We start from the raw sequence: 16,229 nt of genomic DNA on the forward strand, positions 1-16,229 counted from the left end.
TATAAAACAAGAACCAAAAAAGTCACTCTATCAGGTTTCCAATAGATTCGTGGCCACTCTTCTCTTCTGGAATCTCCCTTATTCAGGCTTATGTGGGAAAAGGGAAAGATCAACCTTCCCCACTGGTGGCGGCCCAGGCAGGAATCGCCTCTTGAAGTAAATACTAGCTGAGTAAAAAGCAAGCAGTTGTGAAGAGCAGGGCACAGCAGTAAGTCACATTTTTCTACTCTTTAACCAAAAGGAAAAGAAAATAAAGAAGAACTCTGGAGTGGTCTAAGATGTATAATAGCAGAGGAATATCAAGAACACAGAAACTTAATTACTGTGAACTTTTGCTGTTTGAAAATCTTAGGCATTCTTAAGTACTAGCCAGAACAACAGATTTTCTTAGAACCCAAGACTGCTGTAACACATAGAGGTAGCAGGAATTCTTACTTCTATAATAAATTAACAAGATTCATCTAATTTGTGAAAATAAAGTTGTATTTAAGATTTACACGGTATGTTTTTTCCTACGAGCGCCTCTGTCACTTGCATAGATCCCAGTAGCCATGGTTAAGGGAAGCTGTCTGAGGTGACGAGACAAGTAAACGGACAAGACCTGGGATGGAAGTCTCCTGCAGATGCAGCATGGGCTCCACTCTTGCCAGAGGGGTCTCCCATCATCCTTACACAGCGAAACCTGAGAGAGCTGCAGCTCCCTGGGACTGCCTTGTTTTTCCGGATCTCGCAAGTTTCCCGCCTTTGACAGGGTACCGCTTACCACTTTTCTGTCACACTCTATTAATGGAAAATATGTGAGTTTTCCTTCTCTGGCAGGTTTCCACCTTACACAGGTCCCGGCTTTCACAGCTTTTACTGTAGTTACAGACAAACTGTCCGCTTGAAACCTGGCTGTGACTTTCCCCAAGATGTCCCCAGAAAACTCTGTTGGTACATTAGAGCTATTTAATAAATGTTTTATGAATAGAGCAACTAAGCAATTCAGTCAACCTTTGTCTGGGGTGTCAAAAGTTTCTGGGAGTTCATTCATGCATGATTGTTTCACTTCAAAGAATCACAGTTTCTACATTGAGAATTAAATTTCTGGCAAACCATCATTATTCTCTCAGGAGCATGGAGTACAATGGAAAGACGGGGTAATGGCTGAGCGGAGGGATGACAGCTCTGCCTGCCTGGCTGTGGGCCACCTGTGAGCTCAGTCATGGCATCTTAGACCACCTTAAAACTAACTGAAAAAGTGCCTTTGAAAACCAATACAGATAGCGTCACAGTCCCAACAAACCAGAGACAAATAGTTACTAAAAGTCATAAAAAAAAAACCCAAACCCATTGGTGCTGAGTCGATTGTGACTCACAGCAACCCTACAGGACAGGGTAGAACTGCCCATAGGGTTTGCAAGGAGCACCTGGTGGATTCAAACTGCAGACCTTTTGGTTAGCAGCCAAGCTCTTAACCACTATGCCACCAGGGTTTCCAAAAATCATAAGGGCAAAGGTTTTATATGTGTACAAACCCTATTACTGTCAGCAGCAGCCTAGTGACCAAAAACCGCTATGTCTATTTTAAAGGATTTCCCACCAAAATGGACGAGTAACTATCACACTGGGCTCAATGGAGTGGTATCATCTGGGTCATTTTTTTCTTTTTTAGTGACCCTTTAATTTTGATCTCACAGAATCTTACTATAAGATGATCACTACAACTGACCTCCCCTATGCAGCAATCAATCTCTACTGAACAGGAATTTTAACTGCATCAAATACTTCTCAGGCCTTTTTCCACCTCCACACTCTCCCAGGGGTGTTCACTGGGGTTATGCACCATTCTTACCCACATGTCTGTAATCCCACCCACTTTCTCCACATAAAAGCAAATATGTGATGTGAACCATCTCTAACTTATTAAGGAACAAATCATTCTTGAACCTTCCTTCAGTACACCAATTACCTTAATTCAATGCTAGGACATCTTACAATTGATCAACATACCAGTGTCCCAAAATACTAGTTTAGAGCTGCTGTTCTTGGACGGTGTAAGAAAAAATTACCATTATGCACAGTGCTTTTTTAATCTACATTATTTTTAACAAAAATGGATTACTTATATCAAGAGCTCAGAATCATTAGCACAGTTAATATCTTAACTTGAAGTGAGCATCTTACCAAAAAGCATTCAATAAAAGTCACTATATTAGAACAACATGTCACATTTGCATTAGCCATGATATTTTAGTAGGAATATTTTCTTAATATGCTTAGCCACCTCATGTCAATTTCATCATAGAGAGCTTACCTTTTCAATATAGGGTCAAAGAAAAAGAAAAAGATCTTTACTTTTTTTAATGATTTTTTGTTAATTGTTGAGAATATACACAGCAAAACATACACCAATTCAACAATTTTTCTACATATAAAATATGAGAATCGCAAATAATGATTATAATGAACTTTATAATCAATTATTCCGAATCACCAAAGAGTGAGTACATATCAATAGTTACTCACTACTTCCCCAAGGCAACCCACGTCATGTTCTGACAACTCTATAATGATTAGATCTTTTTTAAGATTGTATCAAATATCTGCTTCCTTGAGCCTTCCATAGTTCGGCTCTTTTCTGTCCTTCAGATCATCTTCCACATGATCGTTAAGCAAATATTTGCAGACAGTGACCTTATAAACCCTTCTCCCCACTCTGTCCTGTCCACAGTCTTGTCTCCTGTATAAACAGCACCATTTCCTTCATGCATTCCGTCACAAGGCTTCAAATTCCCGCTGTCCTACTCCAATGTATGGATACTTCTTTCAAAGTGTGCCCCCAGAACTGAACACAATACCTTAGCTGTCCTGTGATAGTGGGACTCTCTCTCCCCTAACTCACTGAAGACACTTTATTGTAGTAAACGCTGCTCGAGGCCCCAGGTACACCAGCAGTTGCTGACTTACATTCAGCAGAGAGTCTGCTGCAAGTGCTGTGCCGCTCCTAGCAGGCTGCTGTTACACACAGCTCTCGCATTTTTTAATTCTAGAATTCATGTATGCAAAACTTTGCATTTTCGGCTGCTAAACTTCCATTTGATTCAATTTGGTTATGTTGTTCCACCTTAATTCTGATCCCAAGTCCCAACTATGCCACTCCACAGCTCCCTCAAGACACTGAATGATCTGAAAAAGTGATCAGCACACCAACATTGTCCTCCCAAGAAAAGGAACATTTATTTGGTACCTAGCACCATGCCTGGCATAGTGATCACCCGTTCCCCTCGAGTCAATTCCAACTCATAGCGACCCTACAGGACAGGGCAAAACTGCCCCATAGGGTTTCCAAGGCTGTAATCTTTATGGAAGCAGACTGTCACATTTTTCTCTCACAGAGCAGCTGCTGGGTTCAAACCACCGACATTTCAGTTAGCAGCCGAGCACTTTAACTACTGTACCATAGGAACTCAGTATTTGTTGCATGAATAAATTAGTCCATATACTCTTATTTATTCCTAAAAATTTTACAAGGCATTATCACCTCCACTTTATTGATGAAACTAATAAATATCTGAGAGCTTAAATTACTCATGATCATAAGTCTTCTGATTCCAAATTCCATATTCTTCAAACTACCCCTCATCACCTTTACATGCTCACTGGCAAAAGTACAAAATCAGACTTGGGAGTAGAGGTCCTGACAAATCCCCCCAAGATAACACTCATCCTGTAGTCTACAATATGGGTGAAGGCATTCAACTAGTAATAAATTATCTACCCAGCCTGTGCCAAATTTCTTTATGCCACATTTAATTTTAATGGCTTTTCATTAATATAAATACAATAAATTATTCCCACTGCCGTATTAATGAATGAGGAACTTAAATCATTAATGTTAAAATGAGTATTATATGAAAACAGTGATGCAAAGCTGCTTGCTATAACTAATTTTTTTAAAACAATCTGTAAATCAGTCCCAGTATGATATTTACATATTTAACATGTTTATCAGAAACGTTTACCTCTGTCACATCCAGTCATTTTTGGTATTTGTAGGAATCTGGTACTTGCAAGAATTTGGAATTTGTACAGTCATTTTCATTAACTCTAATGGTGATATGAACTGGCATTTTTTTCTCTGATATTAATACCTACTGGCAGTTTGTAAAGTAGTACCTTTAAGCAGTCAGAAAGCCCATCTTAACATTATAAATTCTTTAATATAAACTATGATTAATTCGCCATAAACCCTAAAGTCCTGTTCCCTTATTGTGTTCCGCCTTAATTCAGTGGATCCTTCGACTATATATTTTATTTCACTGTTCTCATCTCAAAAGAGAAGGAAAAAAAAAAAAAAACATTATACAGCCAGAAGACCGGATGAATAGAAAGACTGGATGAACAGACGACTAGAGTAAGAATGCTTGTCCTTTTTAAGCCTTTGCTCTCAAACATACTAACATTTGCCCTGTTTCTTCTCATAATCAACAAAAATGGACCACTTACATCAAAAGCCCAGAATCATTAGCACAGTTAATATAATAACCTGAAGGGAGCATCTTATCAAAAAGCATTCGACAAAAGTAACTATATTAGAATAACATGTCACATTTGGAAATAGCCAGTGAGATGCTATCTACACTATATCAGAATGGCATGTCATATCTGGAATTAGCCAGTGAGAGGCTATCTACACTGGACACGGAGTTACTAGATTGGGTGCTAACTTAAAATTTCAGTTCACAAATGGCTTCAATAAAGAACATACCATTCAGAGAACACACAGACCTGAAGCATTAAGTCAAGTAAATTCTAATGGTTTTTATTCATTGTCCCTGGGTTCACACAGTACAGTCCTCTAATAATCATGGAATTCTAAACTCAAGCAATGCTACAACCCCATCTACTGGAGAGGTGGAGATAAAGTGAGTCACTATTTAAAAATTAATCCTTCTGTGTGAGTCTGTTAGGAACTAAAAAGATAGACATGCAAATAATGTATTTTGAAACAGAAAACCTTACCTACATCTTTTCGTCCTGGTTTTTCAAAACGTCTGTCACCCCTAAGAAAGATCAAAGAAGTTTCAAACCAGACTTGAGAGTAATATATAGATTTCCCATCCATGAACCCACTTTCCTATGTTCCTTTAATAGCATTTCTTCCTTTTTCAAATTATAAAGCAAATATATGGTATTGCCTAACATTTGGAAAAATACAGAAAAGCATAAAGTTGAAAACAAAAATACCTATCTCACCTACCAAAAGCTAACATCTACCAGTATTTTTGTATACACAATTTTTTAAATACTGAAAATAAACCAGAATGTTATTTTTCGTTAGATACGTGCTGTACACAGTTTTATATAAGAACGTGTTTTCCCATGTCATTAAGTATTTTCAAAATCACCCTAACTTTGATGGCTGTAGAGAAGGTCTTCAGGCCTCCTGAGCTGGTGTGTTAAGCCACTCAGTTTGTGGCACTTTGTTAAGGTAGCCCTCAGAAACTAATACATCTGTTTATCTAGAATGGCTTCTTTCTTTCAGGATCATTTTACAATTTCTAACATACAATCTGATATTCACTAATGAACAGCATTTTTTAAAAATGAAACTCTGTAACTGTACATCAAAGAGCCTTCTCCTCTGAAAAGGCAGAAGCGCAGTGCGTTTTACATACTAAGAAATTTTATATAAAGCTCTGGATCCTTTACTTACCTTTCCTCCCAGCTCTGCGATCTATGCATTTCCCTGCCGCCTCCTCGACCAAACACGCCCTCCACTTCGTCAAAACTTCTTTGGTAAAAACCACATTCACCTCTGCCTCTGCCTGAAAACAGAGAAAATGACAGTCAAGACGTCAACACTTGGCACATAGTCAATATCAAAGATCAGTCTTTGAAGTTCTCTCTCTATATGAAGCAGGATGTCACCACATTTAAATACTTAGTGAGCCCTGTTGGGTCGACTATAGGAGACTGAAAAAACAAGTTAGAAAATCGGTGTAAGAGTCTCAGTGCTAGTCCTGAACAAGAAACAGTGTCACTATCAAGCTCTTTAATAAAAAGTTCAACAGTGAAATTCATAAAAAGTTCAATAAACCATTATTGTAAATTAAACCTTTTACTGGATTATTTTCAACAAAAATGGAAAATCTTGATTTGGAAAGCCTGTGAAGAGGGGAGCTAAAGTACAAAAGCCAAGCATAAATCTTGGAATAATTTATTTAATCTCAGAGAAAAGATAATTTAGTAAAGTCAACTCTAATCTATCAATTTTGTAAACCAACTGCTTAAAGGATATTCCAGAGCAAACAAAGGAACTCTTTTCCCTTTACTCAAATCTCGAGGGAGGAAAACTGTCAAGACTAAATTTGGACCACAGAGCTGATACGAGTGTATGGAAATCGGGACTTGATAAATTTGGTGGTTCAAGTTTAAACTGGCCTTTATTAACACCAATTTGTTTAGGGCTATGAAATTTTGACTCAACAATTCTACTTAGAATAACCTAATAGAAACACACAAATACGCCAATATATATATGAAGATGTTTACTGCCATTAAAAAAAAAAAACTGGAAACCTAAATATCTATCAATAAAGGATTGACTAAACCGTGCTAAAGCAAAACAGAATACTATGAAGCCACAGAAGATAAAGTCCTGATAAACTACAGAAATGAAGACGTCTACATTATTCTGTTGAATAACAAAAGCATGCCACAGAATAATACGCTTAAAAATGATTCCATTTATATAGACAACAGAGCTGCACAGGTAGGGTCAGGAAGGGTATACGTCCAACTGCTGGGTCTGGTAGCAGATGGCAATAAGCACCTCAGCTTTATACTTTCTGTACAATTTGAGGCTTTCCCAACTAATGTGCACCATTTGTATCCAAAGCCCAGGTAGAAAATTGGAGGTGGGGTAAAGGGCACAGGGATGGATTTATAACTACATGAAATCCCTAGCCCAACTACTCCCAAAGTACAAAATCACCCAAAGGAAAATCATGAATAAAAGCATGAATGCATTCCAAATGCCAAATACAACTGAGTTAAGTAATTACTTCAAATACCCAAGTAATATTTGTACTTCTTGGTTATAATTTATCAAATACTGGCTCAGAATACAGTTATACTTTCAGATGATCTTACTATGAAACACAAAAATAATGCACACAATTGTATGTGGGAACCGTAGGAACAATCGAATGGAATACACAGCATCTATCTTTTATACATGCCCTTTTTAAATTCTGAATGCAAGGGTTCTATCCTATATGATAACCCTTCATGTCAAAGAAACCAGAAAGCAGGGATAAATTTATCAATCCTTCACCTGTTTCTCCCTATGGATTAAAAATAGAGAGACTGGCTGGTATTTGCAGCACAAAGTTGGTGGTTATATCCGGCACATAACCCAGCTCGCTGGTGGCCCACACTTCTGGCTAATAAGCTCATTCTGGGCTCTGCCCTGCGGAGCACTGGGGGCAAAGCTGCCTATGTAGAATGTCTCCTAGCCGCTGGCCCACTCCAGAAAAACAGGAAATGTCCAAGTACCCAGCCAGCCCCAGGAGCAGTCAGTCCCAAAACACCAAGTACCACTAAGACACACAGATCTCAGATGACTTCTGGACCAATGGAACCTGAGTGTGCAAATCCAAACTGCCTGTGGAACTTCTGAAGTACACACACCTACATCTCACCACCCAGAGCTCTGCTGCTGACGTATTTTTTATCAGTTTTACCAATGATTCTAACACCTCCCCAAGTTAAAAACCACTGTTCTAAAGATTGACAAATTCCGAAGAAAAAGACATCTACAACTAGGTAACCGCACCTGGCGGTAGCAAGTGAGGACTTTTAGTTAGCCTCTTCACCATTCACAGGACCTGCAGCTGAATGTCCTACAGGGACTACTGAAGGAAGCCTCTTCACAGGAACGCACAATACATCCCTCATCAAAATTTACTATAAACTACTCTATGCATAAGGCACAACCTTAAGAAGCAGCAGCTAGATACCCCACGTTTATGAGAATGAAATCTGGGTGGTGTGATATGAGGAGACAAAGGTGTGTCACTGCAGACCCTATGTCTTCCATTTCCCAAGCTTCTCCTGAAGAAAATTACAAGGTATGCGTAGACTACTCCTGTGACTTAACCAACTCAGAGTTAAATGCTCAAGTAAATATCTAAATCACAAACATCAAGAATGCTGTTATGTAGCAGAAAAATCAATAAACTCAAAGTAGGGAGCAGATATCAAAAAAGCAAGTAATACCAAAATAAGAATTATATTTCTAAGAAAAGACACAAATCCACAAAACTATGTTGCTCTTATTAGTTGCCATCACGTTGATTCCAACTCACAGCGACCCCATGTGTGCAGAGTAGAACCGTGCTCCACAGGGTTTTCAAGGCTGTGACCTTTTGGAAGCAGATCAAAAAGCCTGTCTTCCAAGGTGCCTCTGGGTGGGTTTGAATCGCCAACCTTGCAACTAGTAGTCAAGTGCTTAGCCATTTGCACCACCCAGGGACTCCATATAAAACTATACTATAGGTTAAATAAATGATGCTGCATAAATATTTTTTGTTCTACCTCTTACAAGGCCCTAGAAGGAAGTATTGATGAGACAGTTTTTGCTGCTAATGGCCCTTCTGGCTGGGGACAATCCTGTGTCACGGAGCCTGCAGGGACCTGACTGCTGCTCCAGCAGTCAGGCCACTTCCAGAAGCTCTGGTTCCCAAAGTGCAAGGCTCCCTGGGGATACAGACTGACTTAAATGGGAACATCTAGAACCTCTCACACTCAAATCTCTACAGCCAGAATTATATTTCTCTGCTCCAAACTAAGGAGCCCTGGTGGCACAGTGGTTAAGCTCTCGGCTGCTAACCGAAAGATTGGCGGTTTGAACCCACCAGCCGCTCTGCAGGAGAAAGATATAGCAGTCTACTTCTATAAAGATTTACAGCCTTGGAAACCCTGTGGAGCAGCTCTACTCTGTCCTATACGGTTGCTTGGAGTTTGGAATCAACTTGACAGCAATGGGGTTTTGGTTTTTTTCCCCTCCGAATGAGGGTCAGGGATCAAATACTGAGAAATAGTGCAGAAAATAAATAAATGTTCATGACATTTAGTATACAGTTCAAGGTCAGTGTTAAAATAACTTAAAAAGGGATTTCCCTCTCATCTTCCTCTTGCTGTTATTACACTGTTGATGTGAAAGCTCACCTCGCCCTCTTGAAGAACTTCGACCTCTAGGAGCCCCCACCACTGTGCCGCCTCCTCCTCGTCCTGTCAATCGCAGGACAGCGGCGCTGTTGACAGACATGGAAAAGTTTCTCTGCCAAAAAAAGAAAGAAACGATGACTAAAGCATGTGGCTTCTCCCCAACTCCCAATGCATCTACAAAATGGCATCTAGTTACTACTAGCCATAGGTCACCATAACCACACGGCATACTGAGGTGATCCAAAACCTGATCTTAGCTGACAATTTAAATGAACGTTTCACACCTACAAACACTGACAACCTGCCTTGCACTCTGCCAGGTTCTGTGAGGGAGTATTAAATTACACAAGCAAAGGCTCATTGTGTACACATCCCTAAACAGATAGCGTGGATATGCAACAGAATCAACGGAGAAAACTTTGTGCTAGAGATTTGATTTGAAAGGGCCCTTTAAGTCTTTAACTACAATGAAAGGTAGAAATGAGCACATAAGTTTAAGAGGGAGTCACAAAAAGCTTTGATGCAACAGTAGCCTGATAAAACACAGTTCTATCAGACATTACAAAAAAAAAAAAAGGAAGATGACCTTTTCCATCTCCTTCACCAAAGTGAATAGACAACTCGATGTAGTTTTTAATAGAAGGACAGGAATTAGAATCAAATGGCAGGAGGTGGGGGTGGTGCTTGAAAATTAAACAATATCCCAATCACTCAGTCATTAATCTGTACTTCCACCCCAATAGCCAATCTGGAATAGGATCAAGTACAACGAGGGGGTAGTGGATGGGGAAAGAGAAAACTTTCCTCCCGTTCCTTCCCTAGCCACCGGTTTCCCTTTCCCAAAGGCAGCCAGTGTTAGCAGTTTCTTGTGTATTTTTCCAAGAAAATATGTAATATATTTCCCCCTCTTTAAATAAGCGATAGTGTACTCTAAACATGGTTTTGCACTTCCAACATTTGAGTATTTTTATTGAAATAATTCTCTGCCAATTTGGACAAAACAGGACCAAACCTGTTTTAGTTTGCTTTTCTTTGCCATGACACTGAATAGTTTTCCAAACGTTTATTAGCCATATATGTTTCTGTTAATTATTTGTTCTTGTCTTTGCCAAATTTTCTTTTGGGTACTTTAATCTTTCTGAAGTATTTTATTGATTTTAAAGACCTTATAAAGAAATTTTAAAATTAATAAGAAAGACAAACAACCTGAAAGAAAAACGGGCAGAGGACGTGGGCAAATTAAAAATTATAATGGCCTATACGCATGTGAAAAGATGCTCAACTTCGATAGGAACTGGGAAACATAAATTAATAACAACTATCACCACAATCGGCTCAGCCAAAATTAAAAATCCAAGAGCTAGGTAATTTGTATAGAAATGGAGCCTCTCCCTCCACTGATGGTGGGAGTGCAGACCGGCCCAAACTACTACGGAAAGTAACTTGGCAATAAAGTTTAAAAAAATGTAAAGACCGGAAACAGCAATTCTACTTTTACAACACATGTTATAGGAACGCCTACTGCACCGTAATTTGTAACAGCAAAAATTGAAAACAACCTAAACATCCAACAATAGGAGAGTGCAAAAACTGTAGATTTTCTCATACTAGACAGCAGAGATGAACAAACTAGAGCTATATGTATCAATACAGATAAATCTAAAAATCAATGTTGAGTGAAAAAAGCAAGCCGCAGAATAAAAACTACAGTATGGTAACTTCATCAGAAAATGTATAACCCTATAAAACAAAACCACATATTGCATACAGATATACAGATATGTAATGAAAATATAAAAGCAAGAAAGAGAACAACAAATCAATTCATGATCATCTCGGAGATGGGAGGGAGGGGTACACCCCAGACAATCTCAATAGTATGTGAACTCTTACTTCTTAAAGCAAAACCTACAAACAAACAAAAACAACAAACACAAATATGTCATAATTTTAAGATTTCATATATCTAAACAGTAAATATACTGGTCTTTATAATAATATTCTCTACACTTGTCTGTTTATTTGAAATACTTCATAATATTTTTCAGGATAATTAAACCAAAATACAGCCAGATGCCAAATGGATACTTGGTAAAAACTCTTCAGCAATTACTGGAAACAGCATCCTGTCTTTCCTGTGCACCCTTTACAGCAATAAACACATATCTGCTGATGACCTTAGAAGAAAGTAGGTTTCATGAATAAGGATGGAACCAGCCTGATGCAGAACGAAGTTGTTATGGATTGAACTGTGTCCCCCAAAAATGTGTGTCAACTTGGCTAGGCCATGATTGCCAGTATTGTGTGACTGTCCACCATTTTGTTATCTGATGTGATTTTCCCATGTGTTGTAAATCCTGCCTCTATGTTAATGAGGCAGGATTAGAGGCAGTTATGTTAATGAGGCAGGGCTCAATCTACAAGATTAAGTTGTATCTTGAGTCAATCTCTTTGCAGATATAAAAGAGAGAAGCTAGCAGCGAGACAGAGAGAACTCATACCACCAAGAAAGTAGCGCCAGGAGCAGAGTGCATCCTTTGGACCCAAGATCCCCACGCCTGAGAGCTCCTAGACCAGGGGAAGACTGATGACAAGGACCTTCCCCCAGAACCGACAGGGAGAGAAAGCCTTCCCCAGGAGCCGGCACCCTGAATTCAGACTTTTAGCCTCCTAGACTGTGACAGAATAAATCTCTCTTTGTTAAAGCCATTCACTTCTGGTATTTGTTACGGCAGCACTAGATAACTAAGACAAAAGCATAAACAAAAGAAAACAAAATAGTTTTTGGAAGTATGGTGCTGAGAATTATCAAAGATTAACATCACATCTTCCTTAGAATTTAATACAATTCTAATAGAGTTCTTTCAATAAGCTTTTCTTTCTCAATAGAGAAGCCTCCCAATGCAAAACACGGCAAGAGTACAGAGGAAACAGCCAAGGCTGTCACAAAAAGTAAAGATGAAAATGTTCTGGGATTAGATAGTGGTGTTGGTTGTACAACTCTGCGAATGTACTAAAAAACCACAGAAACTCCCTGAGGGACCAAATTACTGGGCTGAGGGCTCTGGGGACCATGGTCTCAGGGAACATCTAGCTCAACTGGCATAACATAGTTAATAAAGAAAATGTTCTACATTCTACTTTGATGAGCAGCATCTGGGGTCCTAAAAGCTTGTGAGCGGCCATCTAAGATACTTCAGTGGTCTCACCTTGTCTGAAGCAAGGGAGAAGAGCAACGACACAAGGGAAAGATTAGGACTAATCGACCCCAACTACCACAGCCTCCACCAGACAGAGTCTAGCACAACTAGATGGTGCCCGGCTACCATCACCGACTGCTCTGACAGGGATCACAATAGAAGGTCCCAAACAAAGCTGGAGAAAAATGTAGAACAAAATTCTAACTCACAAAAAAAAAAAAGACTAGACTTACTGGTCTGACAGAGACTGGAGAAACCCCGAGAGTATGGCCCCCGGACATCCTTTTAGCTCAGTAATGAAGTCACTCCTGAGGTTCACCCTTCAGCCAAAGATAAGACAAGCCCATAAAACAAAACAAGACTAAATGGGCACAACAGCCCAGGGGCAAGGACAAGAAGGCAGGAGGGGACAAGAAAGCTGGTAATAGGGAACCCAAGGTCAAGAAGGGGAGAGTGTTGACATGTCATGGGACTGGCAACCAATGTCACAAAACAATATGTGTACTAATTGTTTAATAAGAAGCTAGTTTGTTCTGTAAACCTTCATCTAAAGTACAACAACAAAAAAAGCAGGTTAAAAAAAAAAATCCTTAAGTTAAAAAAAACACCGAATTGTATACTTTTTAAAAGGGTGAATTTTATGGTATGTGAATTATGTCTCAATAATACTTTTTAGAAAAATTAATGCTTCATTTAAAGTGGCATTCCAGCATTCCGACAAAGCTCTTATTTCTCCGTTTTCCTACAATCACCATAGGCTCCTTGAAATCAAAAATTTATTTATCTTTGTACAAGACAAAGTGCTCTATAAACAGGGACGCCACAAAATCTGCTAGCTTTCTCACAGCATCATAAACAAAAATCAGTAATAGAGGAGTTTTAAGTGCATTTTGTGCTGAACATCTACATTTTCCCTGACAGCCAGCTTTCAAGTGTTAGAATACACTGGTGAAAATGCAGCTTGGCAGTTACTTATGAAAAACTATATTCTTCTGGAAAGACAGATCTCCCAACCAAAAAAAAAAAAAACTTTTTTTATGGGCCTGTCTACCTGACTAAGTTATTAGAGATGATTCCATTGTCCTTAAGAATGCAGAAACATTTCAACAGCATCAGATACTAAAGCAGAATCTAGTCAACTAAAAAGGAGGCATCCACATACCAAGAAAAAAAGACAATTCCACTCCTAGGTATACACCCGAGACTTAAAAGCAGGGACTCACACCACTACTTATACACCAATGGTCACTGCAGCATTATTCACAGTATCCAAAAGGTGGAAACAACCCAAGTGTCCATCAACAGATGAATGGACAAACCAAATGTGGTCCATTCATATAGTGGAATATTACTCAGCCATAAATGAAGCTGGGATACAGGCTGCGACACGGATGAACCTCGAAAACATTATGCTCAGTGAAGTAAGTTAGACACAAAAGAACAAATATTACACGATCCCACTTATATGAAGTATCTAGAATAGACAAATTCATCGAGACCATAGTTTACTACTGGTTACCAAGTGCAGGCAGGGGGAGGGAGAAAGGAAGACTCAGTGCTTACGGGACACTGAGCTTCTGATAAGGGGGATGAAAAAACTGGCAACAGGTAAGGGTGATGGTTGAACAACAAGATAAACCAAGTATGTCACTGACATGAAAAACATTGAAACGGTTAAATGGTTTGCTGCATATACATTTGCCCCAATAAAAATAAACTAATTAATTTTTAGAAAGTGAAGGGAGGGAGGGAAGTTGGTTAAGAAGGAAGCAGGCCTGTGGCGACACACGAAGCTCCCTAGGGCCTAAGTAGTACCTTCCCATTTTCAAGCCTTAGTGGAAAGGAAAGGGCTAAAGCTGAGGATCAAAGCTGGGCACAAACCTGTTCTTCTTCCGTAAGGGGTACAAGAGCCAAAGGTGGTAGGGGCTCCTCCTGTAGTATAGGCAGAAATTCTTTATCCAGAAGGTCTGAAGGTATCTGTATGGTCAAACGCATGAATAATACCATGAGATTAATACTATCGAATTTTCAATTACAAGTTAAAACCAAGAAAAAACATACTTCCATTTATCCACTGCTGATCATTATAAGTATGTATTAAAGCTTATTCACCATATTTAACTTCTGTGGCACTTACATATTTTGAGCGTCAAATACTAAACTCCATCACCCATGATATTTTCAATCACCTCATATGCATATAAAACCTGGACAATGAATAAGGAAGACCGAAGAAGAACTGATGCCTTTAAACTATGGTGCTGGTGAAGAATGTTGAACGTATCATAGACTACCAGAAGAACGAACAAGTCTGTCTTGGAAGAAATACATCCAGAGTGTTCCTTAGAAGCAAGGATGGCGAGACTTTATCTCACATACTTTGGACATGTTATCAGGAGGAACCAGTCCCTGGAGAAGGACTTCATGCTTGGTAAAGCAAAGGGTCAGCCAAAAAGAGAATGACCCTCAACAGGATGGACTGACACAGTGGCTGCAACAATGGGCTCAAACATAGCAATGATTGTGGGGATGGCACAGGACTGGGCAGTGTTTCATTCTGTTGTATATAGGGTGGCGATGAGTCAGAACCGACTCGACGGCACCTAATAAAAGTATCACCCTCCCAAACTTCCTATCATACCAGCACTTTTGGATTTGATAGATAGCATAAACTGATATTCCACAGTGCACAATGGAGGAGTAAAAATCTCCACATTTAACTCAAGCATGAGGCGGTAAGGAGCTTTTTAGAAGCAATTACATCTGTCCTTAGCAACCTCGTTACAATTTGGGATTCTCAATCCATTGATAAAATTAAAAACAAAGCATACTGAAAAAAGTAGAAAATACTACTTCTCACTAGTCAGACAATAAAAGACTAAATTGTACTGCTTCAGAGTTTTGATCCTTTGTAAGTGACAGAAATGTAATGCTACATTTTAAGATTCTATCTCCATTAAAAATGTTACATTGAACTCAAAAACAAAAAGAACAGGAGAAGCTGCCCCTGACTTCCAACTGGAACACAGAGTAAGAAGTTCAGTAAAGAGGGAGAAAGCCTTCATTTCTCAACTCTAAGCCATCCAACCAGGAGAGAAATAAAATAAACATGAAAGAGGGGTTAAGAGGAAAGTAGCTAGAAAAGGTATTAAGTGCTGACTATTGGTCCTGTCTTAGTATTTCTTCTCTGAAAAACAGAGTGTGTAACACTTAGAAAGCCTGTTCAGTATTTCAGGTTTCAAAGCAGGAAAAAAGGTAAGGTTGAGAGAAAAACCATGGTTCAATGCATTAGTAGGATATATTAATTATTATTATTTTTTTCCCATATAAAAATTTGTACATACATTGTTATGTGACCCTAATTGCTCTCCCCATATTGTGACAGCACACCCTCCTTTCCACTCCTGATTCCCCATGTCCATTCAACCAGCTCCTAACCCTCCCTGCCTTCCCATCTCACCTTCGGACAGAAGCTGCCCTTTTGGTCTCTTGTATCTACTTGAGCTAAGAGGCACACTCCTCACAAGTACCGCTTTATGTCCCACAGTCCATTCCAATCCTTGTCTGAAGACTTAGCCTTGGAAATTGCTTTAGTTCTGGGCTGACAGAGAATCCAGGGGCCATGCTTTCCAGGGTTCCTCCAGTCTCAGATCATTAAGTCTAGTCTTCTTACTAGAATTTGAGTTCTGCACCCCACCTTTCTCCTGCTCCATCCTGGGCTCTCTGCTGTGTTCACTGTCAGGGTGGTCACTGGTAGTAGCCAGGCACCATCTAGTTCTTCTGGTCTCAGGCTGATGAAGTCTCTGGTTTATG

General features: G+C 39.3%; 1 protein-coding gene across 4 annotated transcripts in view; it reads right to left on the minus strand.

The window, feature by feature from the left end:
• GIGYF2 (GRB10 interacting GYF protein 2) overlaps positions 1-16,229 on the minus strand; it is a 132,587-nt gene that overhangs the window by 72,349 nt on the left and 44,009 nt on the right. For all 4 annotated transcript variants that reach the window (XM_004389484.3, XM_023724498.1, XM_023724496.1 and 1 more), the window contains 4 exons: positions 14,298-14,393; positions 9,217-9,328; positions 5,699-5,810; positions 5,005-5,045 (listed from right to left, as the gene is read on the minus strand). In XM_004389484.3, the coding sequence (XP_004389541.1) occupies positions 5,005-5,045; positions 5,699-5,810; positions 9,217-9,328; positions 14,298-14,393 (361 nt within the window). The remainder of the gene's footprint in view (positions 1-5,004; positions 5,046-5,698; positions 5,811-9,216; positions 9,329-14,297; positions 14,394-16,229) is intronic.

The sequence above is a fragment of the Trichechus manatus genome, unplaced genomic scaffold, assembly GCF_000243295.1.
Source record: "Trichechus manatus latirostris isolate Lorelei unplaced genomic scaffold, TriManLat1.0 scaffold00249, whole genome shotgun sequence".
In the NCBI taxonomy this organism is placed as follows: Eukaryota; Metazoa; Chordata; class Mammalia; order Sirenia; family Trichechidae; genus Trichechus; species Trichechus manatus.